At 33.4% G+C, this 11,953-nt stretch overlaps 1 protein-coding gene across 1 annotated transcript; it reads left to right on the forward strand.

Annotated features, from left to right (window-relative positions):
* Nucleotides 1-592: 592 nt before the first annotated feature.
* LOC124370064 lies at nucleotides 593-10,186 on the forward strand. Its single transcript, XM_046828383.1, has 3 exons — nucleotides 593-703; nucleotides 4,226-4,333; nucleotides 9,824-10,186. The coding sequence occupies exons 2-3, from the start codon at nucleotides 4,241-4,243 to the stop codon at nucleotides 10,055-10,057; spliced, it is 327 nt and encodes a 108-aa protein (XP_046684339.1). The 5' UTR covers nucleotides 593-703; nucleotides 4,226-4,240; the 3' UTR covers nucleotides 10,058-10,186.
* Nucleotides 10,187-11,953: the final 1,767 nt, after the last annotated feature.

The raw sequence follows: 11,953 nt of genomic DNA on the forward strand, positions 1-11,953 counted from the left end.
AGTCGAATAAATTTACTTGTACTATCCTTGTATGTTTGAGTGAGGGAAATTGTGGTGTGCGTGTCAAAATTATCAGTTAACTTTTCCAATGCAATACATGGTATTTTCTCTTGCAAGAAAAGAATTCTATGTATCTAGATAGTTTCTCAATACCCATTCATACCCCCATGGCCACTTTAGTACTAGATATTATCAGTACCGGAGACAGTTAAAAACCCTGACTTTGGCGTAACTTCAATATTCTGTCACCCCAAAATATGCGAAGAATACATTTCACGTTAAGGTGCAGCAGAAGTTTCCTCAGCTTCATATCTCAGTTAAAAAACTGTTTCTAGGTTTAATTTTTTATCTGTTACGCTACATAATTATTATTTGACAGGTTATCAATTATTATTCATTGTTCTCAACAGAAACAGCAGAACACAAATGTTACGGTACATAAATATTATTTGACACTTTACTCATTGTTCTCAACAGAAACAGCAGAACATCTGTTACGGTACATAAATATTGTTTTACAGGTTACTCATTGTTATCAACAGAAACAGCAGAACACAAATGTTACGGTACATAAATATTATTTGACAGGTTATTACTTCGTGTTCTGATTCTTCCCATTCGAAAAGAACCTCCCATACCTCAGAGAACGTTCAACACTGCAAGTTCAAATAGACAACATCCTTTTCCATTTTACTCGAACCAGGTAAGTAGAATAAGTTTATACATTGTAGTCTACCAAACCATTGTAATGTTCATTTTCATATTAATCTTTTTTTATCTCTTTTGACCACAGCTGTTTTTAAATACGCTCAAAATATCCATCAAAATATACTGTAAGGGATCTGTTAGAAATCCTATGTTATATTGTGCAGACTCACATATATGTATTTAATTTTACCAACTGTTCAACTAATTGTAAAGATTTAAATTTCTTTTCATAACATATTCTAAATTTTAAGAATCGCGAAAAAATTTTAAGTCTTATCAATTGGCGTTACATAAAATGAAAGTGTTTAACTACTTCCAATTTCATTTAGTCACATCACAAAAAAGTCAAATATACAATTTTTCTATAAATTTATATGTTTTTCAGTAAAAGTAAGTTTGCTTAACTTACTGTATAATAAAAAAGTACTAAAAGAAATAAATATTATAAATTTGTTTGTTTATAAAAAGATAATATTTTTAAATTCCTTGGAAGATTTTTGATTATAAATTAAACTGGACTAAACATATTTTAGACCTTATAGGAAAAACGAAACATACAGATTGTCCGTAATATATTTAGAGAAACAATGGCCTATAGCTTTTTGAACAATGTTTTATTTATACAGATTTAAATGTTTTAGATAATTTACCCTTGGAAATGACACAAATGAAATAATATACATATACTCCTCGATTGATTGAGACGTTGGCTTTTTGAATGTTTGTACAATAGAATGTTTAATAGTGCACTGAGGTAAATGTCTTCTTTAGTTTAAGTACCAGTATTCTTTAACAATTTCTTATTCTTTCATTTCTGTTTTATTATTCTACATTTATTTTGGATTTACACTTAGTTTTGACCGTTAATAATTTAAAATTGTTTTGAAAAGATCTATAGAATAATTGCTTTTTATAAACTATTATTTATTGATAATGGTAATAAACATAGCGTAATCTTTCCATTCTACTTTAAGCACGTTGTATATATTAATAGAATATTCACGTTGTGTGTATGCATGTATTTATGAATTTATATGAGTGCATGTTTACGTAGGTATGTAAATATGTACTAAAACAAAGTTGACAAATATTATAATAGATTAAGTAATAAATAAACTTCATTGCTAGATTTGAGTTTATAGTTTATAAGTTATTAAAGCTTGGTTGTTATATAGGCTATTATTTATAGTTAAAATTGTAGTTTGTCATTGTACTAATTAGTAGTTGATAAAACAACACCAATACATTTTTTACTTACTTTAAATTATATACTAATTTAAAATAAATAATAATTTATTTTTAGCCAATAATTCATTTTTAAAGTGTTTTTTACTGACCACTTGTGTAGACCTTTTTCAATTGCTTCAAGAGTCTTTAATATAGTAATTGTTTTGAATAAAATATAAAATTCAGCTTTGCACTGACATACTTACAGGTTTTTTAGCGTTAAGGATCCAAATCCTTCCGGGATAAACCAGGGTTAGCCAGTAAATTGACACTACACTCAAAATCGAGGCTCATAGGCTATTGAGTCAATACATTTGAAATGGGCTATTTTTATATCAAAACAGTTAGAAACTATTTAATATAAGCTACTAGAAGTCTGTGTTTAATAAAAATTTGAATTTTGTTAAATTGATCTTGTTTAATCGTTTTGCGGGTTGTAGTGCAATGCGTCCCAGATCAGATAGACGATTTAAATTTTCCTCCTAAAAACCGAAAACCGTATCGAAGAACCCAAAACAACATAAGACCATCTAAAAAACTATATACTGTCTAACAAGGAAAATAATATTAGTCTTATAACCATCCGTTTAATGTATTATTCCCCACATTTCACTGCCTGCTATGTAAAATATCATCGATCAGTCATTGAATTTAATTTATATAATTACGAGTATTTTAATCAAGGATAATCTAGATTATTTTTTAGCAATTCTCAGACAAAATAAATTTTGTTTTTACAAATTTCTTTATCGTCCAGCTGTGTTGAAATTATACAGTTTATTATTTACTAAACCTTCCTATATTATTGAAATTATGGAGCACATAGCAGAGCTATAGAAGTCAGGCCTAAAGTGAATAATATGTATTGGATAATTTTATAAAATCTTAGTCACCTTTCGAGAGACTTGATTTAGATGAAAATGTAAAATACGTTATAAACTGTCAGTTTTACATTAGTGTAAATTAAAAAATGTTATACTAACTGCCTACATTCAAAAAAATCTTGAAAAGTTTTAAAATATTTTTTAAAGTTTGGTAGTTTAAGTTCAAATGGATTTAGCAGAGGAACCTTGCAAAAATTTGGCTCCCAAGTTGCACACTGTCTACTGAAATGGCGAGTAGCGCAACCTACCGTTTTAAGATGTGGGAGTGAACGTTTTGATTGCAAGTAATTAGAAAACCAAACCTTTTAACATAAACGCAATATTTAATAATAGCTGGAAATGTGATCAAACATTGTATATCTGAAAATAAATATGGTGAATATTATACTATTTATAAAATTTATCAGGAAATAATACTAAAAAAATTTGCCTAATGTAATTTATATCTAAATATTTCCATTCTGTTATCATCATAATACTGTAAATCTGTAAAAACATTGCTAACCTATTTAAGAGATTTACCCGAGTTTCTTAAGAATAAAAATATCTTCTCACCATTCTTAAAAATCGCACCGTCTTAAACTATGTCAACAAATTTTCTTATTGCTACAGATTTGAAATTTTAATTTTAATGAATTTTTAAAGTTCAGTTAAGCTCCAGTAAAACTTCATCTTAGTGCAGCGTCTGGAATCTGACGTTGTCACTGACTCCTGGAATTTGGAGTCATCTCAAGAGATCCAAAAAGAGTTCACTTTAGGCTTCTTCGACACCGCTACTTGTGGATCTCTTAAGACAATCATGACTCCAAATTGAAGGGTCAAGTCTGTAATACCGTCAGATTCCAGACGCTGCACTAAGGGGAAAGTGAAATGGAGCTAAACTCAAATTCACATTGAATCAACCCTTCCCACCATAGAGTACGTTATGTATAGAAGTCTTTATTCTTTGCGTTGCTTTCTGACATTATTAGCTTTTAACCCATGGGCCTTTAAGTTGATTAAAAAAGGCTAATCAGCAAGAAGGAATCAAATAAGATGGCAAATACTGTTATGCTTTTTTGATTGGAACATTTTTGAGGGAGTCTGCTCCCTGTTTGAACCGGTTTCTTTGAGTGACAGGTGTGAATATTACCGTTCCAGACGGTTTCTTTACACTGATTGACACAAAAAATTATTGGTTTATGGGAAATGAATACTTATAGGTAACTGTACGATTGGGGGTTTTAAGTTGGCAGGCCTGAGACATTCAAGATCACAATTCAGGAAAACACACAGACACGATTATATTAATAAGGACACTTTATAATGGATGTTTTTTAAGTATATTTGAGAAAAATATTGACAAATCAGTGCTAGTGGTAATATGATTTGCTATATGTTTATTCTCTTCTATGTTTTTATTTCAGAAACATTGTTCAATCATGTGGATTTTTGTACCTTTGACAATCTCGATAATCGCTACTGCTTCCGGATATGTGGCAACAGTGGACGCACAACCTTATTGGAGTTATCAGGTGAATCCTAATAATATATTTACTATATTACAAGGTATACCAGTGCAATCCTGGTCATTTGGCTTCATCATTTACTAATAATATAAATAAATCCGAAGGAACGATTTGAATACTGGTGTTACAATATCTTTGACAGAGGACCCCAGCCAATCTACAACCTCACAGGCTTCGGTATTGACGGAGGGAGTCAGTCAAACCCTGACCAAAAAAACTGTCCACAATATCTTCGACAGAGGACCCAGCCAGTTGACAACACACCACAGGCTTCGGTATTGACGGAGGGAGTCAGTCAAACCCTGCCCAAAAAAACTGTCCACAACATCTTTGATAGAGGAACCCCAGCCAGTCGACAACCCCACAGGCATCGGTATTGACGGAGGGAGTCAGTCAAACCCTGACAAAAAAACTGTCCACAACATCTTTGACAGAGGACCCCCAGCCAGTCGACAACCCACAGGCTACACCTACTGCATTTTCTCCAAGTAATGAGAAAAGACGCCAGCATCATTTGTAGGTGAGACAGATGTTCATTTTTTCAACTCTATAATTAAAACAAACAGACAAAATGATCATATTATCACATATCCTTTCAGCTGCAAACCACCCTTAAATTCAAAGACATTTTCAGAGGGCCAAACTGTAGATGACTTTTTTCAATAAAAATATAACTTTTTACAAAGAACAAATGGCCAAAAACTACAACATGATACCAGCCCAAAATGTTCAAAAGAATTTTTTAGAAACAGTGCCCAGGAAAAAATCCAAATTGAAAAAATTTCAAAAAACAAAAACCTTCATAAATTATTTTCCGGAAAACAAAGCAACTGGTTTAAAAAACCAACTAAGTGAACGTCCTCACAATAAGAATCCCAAGAAAAATCAAAATAGAACACATGGAGGAAAAAATTGTCAAATGACCAATTCTTCACCAGAATGTAGATTCATTAGCAAACAAGGTAAATAGATTGAGTCACATGCTTGAGAACATAAATCTTGGTCTGGTAATTCTTACTGAACACGGATTAAAAAATGAACATCTTGAAAATACCAGAATCCCAAATTATGATCTCATAGCAAGTTTTTCCAGGGACACACATAAGAAAGGAGGAGTTGCCATTTATAAGAACAATACATTTGGATATAAAATAGAACCAATCATTGCAAAACCATCAATAAAAATGGTGTGTGAAACGCAACTAGTTGCTATCTCAGAGGGACAGGAATGCACTTATGTCTTGGGAATCTACAGGCCACCTGAGGAGATCTTGGCGTAGCCCTTGACCATGTATCTGACATTTTGGACACTGTACCTGTATGGAAGTCACGTAATTATAATCATGGGTGATATAAATATCGATTGTCCTAAAACAAGATAGGGACAACGCAAAGCTAACTAATACTTTGGCAGCATACAATATTCACCGTTTACAACTCCCACCTACCACAGAGACAAATGCTACAATCTTCATCCATAGATTGTGTAATGTAGTAATATCACTCCTCAAGAAATCAATGTCTCTACATTAACTACTGGGATTTCTGATCATAAAGCACAGCTAAGCTCAATCTACAAGTGTTCAGCTCCTCTGCCCATTGTAAATTCAGAAAGAAGGCACTTAAACAAGAAAAATTTGAACCACCTAAAAGAAATTCCTCCGCGATCAGGAATGGGATGAAATCATAAATACAGAAAATGTAAACACAGCGCGTACAAAAAACTTAGTGGCATCCTCACCTCAGCAATGAACACAGCCTGCCCTTACAAAAAAATCTAGATCCAAACAAAGGTATAACTTTAGAAGCATGTCAGACCCTGTTGCTAACAGACTTCAAAAAGACTTTCTTGAGGCCTCTTGAGCAAGATGGGGTTGAGGCAAAAAGATTAACAGCAGAAAGGAAAAAAGCATATGATTTGAGATTGAAATTTTTTAGAAGACAAGCGATCTGGGACACCATAAACAGTGAACGACAAAAAAAGTGCACGGAGATCAGCAATTGAACTGGAAGTTGACGGAAAGAAAATTCAGAATCCACTCCAAATAGCAGAACACCTAAATACTTATTTCACAATTGTAGCGGAGAAAAAACACTGAAAGAAGCCGGTCAAAATCTTGACCTCACTGACAACCAAATGGACATAATCCAACAATGTTTCTGATTTTAAGTTCGAAATGACAAATCTAACCGAGGTTGAAAAAAACAATTCTTTCACTGAAATCAAAACCCTCAGCTGGAATTGACGATATATCATCCACTGTATTGAAATATATAGTCGAAGAAATCAGGCTTCCATTGACAAACATAATTAACAAGTCTCTCTTACAAGGCATTTTTCCAGACGATCTTAAAGTAGCTAAGGTTATCCTGATAAATAAACGAAAGACATGCAAAGTTGCAAGTGATTATAGACCGATATCTCTTATTTCCTACGATTTCTAAAATAATTGAAAAAAAATTGTTTTAACAAGATTGATGAGACACCTCTCTTCTAACAATCTCTTATCTGAAAACCAACACGGCTTCCTACCTTGAAGAATCCACCACTACAGCCATCATAAGTTTTGTTGAAGGTGTAATAGACCAGTTGGAAGAAGGGAACTTGATCACAGCTTTGTTTCTTAGATTTTTCTAAAGCAATTTTACAGTCTGGGACATAACTTGCTCATTAAAAAGCTTAAAACATTGGGAATTCACAATACAGAAGAAAAGTGGTTTTCAATCTACTTGAAAAATAGAACTCAATTGGTTGAGATCAAATATACATTGAACAACACAACTTAACATGCAAGATCTGATCAACTTCCTATCAGTAGAGGGGTTCCTCAAGGATCCGTCCTTGGACCAGTACTCTATATACTGTTCACTAATGACTTACCCAATCATCTCAGTGAGTATGCCTCTTCTACAATGCATGCAGACGATACTGCTTTGATGTTGGCAGAAAAGCAACCTGATAATTTAGACTGTAAGGCCTTCATTGCTTTAAATGTAGCCAAACAATACTGTCATGTTAACAACTTGGCACTAAACGAAGGAAAAACAAAGCAAGTACTGTTTAGTAGAGCACAAAATGAAAATGCTGGACTCCCGATGTTAGAGGTGGAGGAAGAAACTAAGTACTTGGGAATTATTGTAGACAGTGCTCTATCTTGGACACCTCATGTTGATTTGGTCTGCAACAAATTGAGTACTGCCCTGTATGTGTTCAAAAGAGTTAGAGCTGTCACAGACCTCGCAACAGCTAAAGTTGCTTATTTCTCACTATTTGAATCCCACATAAGATATGGACTGCTTGTTTGGGGTGGATCAACTGCAGGAAATCTGAATAGAGTCCTAATAATGCAGAAAAAGGCTGTGAGAGTGCTAGCAAGCTTGGGGCCAAGAGACACTTGTAGAAGTGCCTTTAAAGACCTTGGTATCCAAACTGTTTACTGCCTTGTTTATCATTGACATCCATACCCACAACACCAGAAACTCAGTAAATTTCAACCTTCAATCTCACAGACTTGCAATGTTGCCCAAACAACCTTCCTATGCAGGAGCAAAATTTTTCAATCTACTGCCAAGACATCTCAAAGAAGAGAAGAGACTATTCCCATTCAGGACACGTCTCACCACCTGGCTGGCCGACAAGACATTCTACTCCGTTGAAGAATTTTCAAATTGGAGAGATTTGTCAACCTAATTTATAATTACTTTTATCTATTGACACATATTCTGTACTCTATGTTCATGAATAAAGTTTGCTTTGACTTTGACTTTGTTATCTCAAGAAATAAATCGTGTATACTTATGCAAAATTAAACAATGTACGTCAGGTCTAAGTGCATTAAGGAACAGTTTATTTGCCTGAACCAGGTTTGGAATATATATTGTACTACAGTAAACTAACTTGTACAGTTATGAAGAATTCCTAACACCTAGTTAAGCGGTTATTTGTACTTAAATCCATATTATAAGAACTCGAATCCTGTGAACTAATCTTTCCAGGGGCCATAATGTACGTACTGGAATGTAAATTCTGGGGTAAAAGGAATGTTTTGAATGTTGTTATATCCAAATACAAATAGGGTTCAACCTTGAACCGTGAGGAACCAATATATAAAGAGGTTTATTTATAACAAGAGTTGTCTATAGACGGGCATAGGGAAAGACAGATGTACGGACTCTCATTTGATCTTTTGATCAAAAGAGGATTTTCTTGGACTCTAGGAAACGCATGTACCAGATTTCAAATCTCTTGTTCCTTTCTACCAAGAGTTATCGCAGACAGAAGGGCAGGTAGATAGACATGAGTCCCTCAGATTATCCTTTTCAATTTAAAGCTTACAGTTCCCAGTCAAACACTGATTTTCTATGACAGTGAATAAAGCTCAACGGCTAGTTAAACAGAGCAACAGTGGATTTAAGTAACCCTTATTTCTTCCACGGCCAGCTGAATGTGGCCTGGTCTAGACTTCGCTCGTGATGAAGTAATGTCGTGTTAATGGAATGTTTCAGGCGAAAGATCTGCAATACTAATTATTAAATAATTTATTAAATTATCCAATACACAATAATAACGTAGGTATGGTAAGAAGTGTTGATTCAATTGAATTTTGAGTTTACCTCCAGTTAACCTTCTTTTTATTGCATCGCCTGGTATCTGACGCTGTCTCAGACTTGACTCCTCGAATTGGGAGCCATGTTTGTCTGAAAAAAGTCGACGGCGAAGAAGGTCATAACGAAACATCTAAATTGTTTTGTTGTGTACTTGATGAGACAATGAGACTACCACTTCAAGTATTTATAGGTGTCTCTGATGTCGAAACGATGTCAATGTTTCATTTTGAGTTTCTTCGATTCTAGGAGTGAAGTCTGAGGCAGCGTCATATACCAGACGCTGCAATAAAAAGAAGGTGAACTGGAGTTAAACTAAAAATTCAACACAGTAATATTTGGGACATAACAAACTAGGTAAAACAAGTTTATATTTTAGTCCCGTAGTAAAGCACGGTTATTCAGCTAGTAAGTAATTCTCCCATTTTCCATAATTTCCGATTTGTCTTTCGATGAATACCTAATTTGGATTATCACGAACATTTTTATAACAAAAAAGCCAAATCAGTGCGGGTATTATCGAGTCATGCATTTACCAAAGAATAACAATTTATTTACAATATTGCAGAGGAAATAATTTTAAAATAGTTCTTAGGCTCGATAAGTGTTATGAACTATTAATTATTCCTACATTTTAATCGCCATTTCCAGTTATGCCTTAACGTTGGTGGTAATAGTTATTTATATATTCAACATTCCCATCATTTCACATTTTACAAAACAGTGAGCCGTGTCCAGGGAACAACAAAAATATAGTTGATAAAAAAACATACACACACACACATTCATATATATATATATATATATGTGTATGTATGTATGTATGTATATATCGGATTAATAATTACTAATTTAGTACTTCATAATAGCAACTTCCTGTTTTGTACGCAGGGTTATCCTGGGAGTCCATCCTATCCTGGGAGTCCCTCCTACAACGGCTGGAGTGCTCCAACTGGGAATGAAGAGCTTGGGTTGCTACAAATGGTTTCCAGACGGCGTAATGACAAATGTCGACTGTTGGGTGGAATAGATGAGGTCTTCGGCATTCCAGGATTAAGAAATGCTATTGAATATTCATATTTCAACACGATAAAGCCATCCATGAATGAAATGTTTTACAACTAAGAATTGACAGAGGAGCCACGTACAGATACGCTGACAATCTGTGTAACAGGAATTCACAAATAATATCATTCCTACCCGGCAATGACGTGGTCAGCATGATTTGCTCGGATATTCATCATACAGTGCAGCAGGAAAATTTGTAAATCTAATATATTAGAGTATGTTTGTGTTTGGATGAATTTTGCAAAATATATATTTCTAAATGATTTCCTCATATAGAATTTAAAAGTTATGCTTGTTTTTATTTCAGTCTCCCGCCATTTAATATACGTATAGAATAGTGCCGTGATAAAACAGTCAAAACTAGAAATCCGAGAATAAGTATGCGTCCTCAGCTGCAATTTAGAATTTTAGAATTTATATTTTGCATCATAAGCTTCCCATTTTCGTTGAAAATTTAGATTTTGTAATTTTTACCGTTAGATTTAAAATTTTTAACAAATTTATGCATATATTGCTAAAAAGCTTTTTGAAGAAATTCGTTAATTAACTTAAGAAAGGTTAGTGGTACTGTGGAGGGAAAAGTGTGGGCTCCTCATATAATTGATATTTTAAGGATGCAAAAACCTTTAGAGTTTACAGTATACTAGGACAGTATACAACCGGTTTATTAGGTGGTGCCTATTACGTATTCGTATGATCTCCTGGTCGTGGAGGGTTGTTATTTCATGCGGTCTGAGAGAAGCCGATGGTGGGAAGGGAGAATGGCTGTGGAAGTTGATTCACTGTAATGGGGCCGGAGATTTCCTCATAAAAGAATGAGGACAAAAACAAGGCTTTAGTCACTTGAGGGGGCAACCACACAGATCAACAGTGACTTTATCTCTATGAACTGTTGATAAAATTTGTTAAGAAATTACTTTAAGGATTTATGATGCTGAAACTATTTTATTAGAAGAAATGTGCTTAGCTGAGCGTTAGCGAAGCCTATTACTCATGGGCCTAAAAAATTCCAAATGACTTCCAGCATGAAGTTTCATTTATATACTAGCAACGCTGAGCGTTAGCAAATAATTATAAATTGGCCTTAGAAGTAACCATAATGATAGAAATAAAATAAATATGCCAACAAACAGTTCATAAAGTAAAATGAAAAATAATAGTTTCTAGTCAGTAATATGGAAGCTAGCCAAGTAATGTTTATGGAATTATACTGAAATAAAAATGCTTTAATAGAATATATTAATATTATTGTAACGCTTAATAGCCAAGATGCTAAAGTGAGAGCAATACACTCAGGTGTATATACTGTCCATATTGCTATGACCATATGTATATACTGGTTTAATAATAATCTGGCTAGCATTGATGGAATAAATAAAAAAGGTTTTAATGATACAGCTTAGTAGTTAAGATTTTGCATATAATAATCTTGTTTTATATTTTTCTTTAACACAACTAATTATACAAACACAAATATAGAAAAGAATTCAAAGTCATCCCATTGGTTTAGTTGCACTCAGTCATTAATAGTATGTCAGAATCAAATTACACCCAAAACGAAAGAAATATGTCAGAGAAGGTCTAATTTCTTCTTGTTTGAAAAGTAAAAGTTCCTTTTGTTAACAATACATTTCCATTGTTGATAAATTATATATTTTAAGATAATATTAATTAGTATTATGATTTTTGCATGGTTTTATGAATCTAGAATTCGATAACGAACAACCAAATATAACAAAATTAAAAGGACAATATCGACTTTAAACTTTGGACAGAATGACAGTCTGAAATATACGGGGATATTGAAATAAACTCTACATAAGTACCTGTAGAGCAATAACTGAAGGTGAAAATTCGTTATAAATTCTGCAAATAGATTTCAATGTCAAACTCAGCATTCTAAGGGTGCACAAAATAATTTAAACTATGCATGGAGACTAGAAGCGTCTCCTC

The sequence above is a fragment of the Homalodisca vitripennis genome, chromosome X (genome assembly GCF_021130785.1).
Source record: "Homalodisca vitripennis isolate AUS2020 chromosome X, UT_GWSS_2.1, whole genome shotgun sequence".
Classification (NCBI taxonomy): Eukaryota; Metazoa; Arthropoda; class Insecta; order Hemiptera; family Cicadellidae; genus Homalodisca; species Homalodisca vitripennis.

Coding starts and splice junctions, on each gene's coding strand:
- LOC124370064 (XM_046828383.1), top strand. CDS start 4,241: ATGTGGATTTTTGTACCTTTGACAATCTCGATAATCGCTACTGCTTCC. Junction 4,334..9,823: donor AACCTTATTGGAGTTATCAG/GTGAATCCTAAT, acceptor TTTTGTACGCAG/GGTTATCCTGGGAGTCCATC.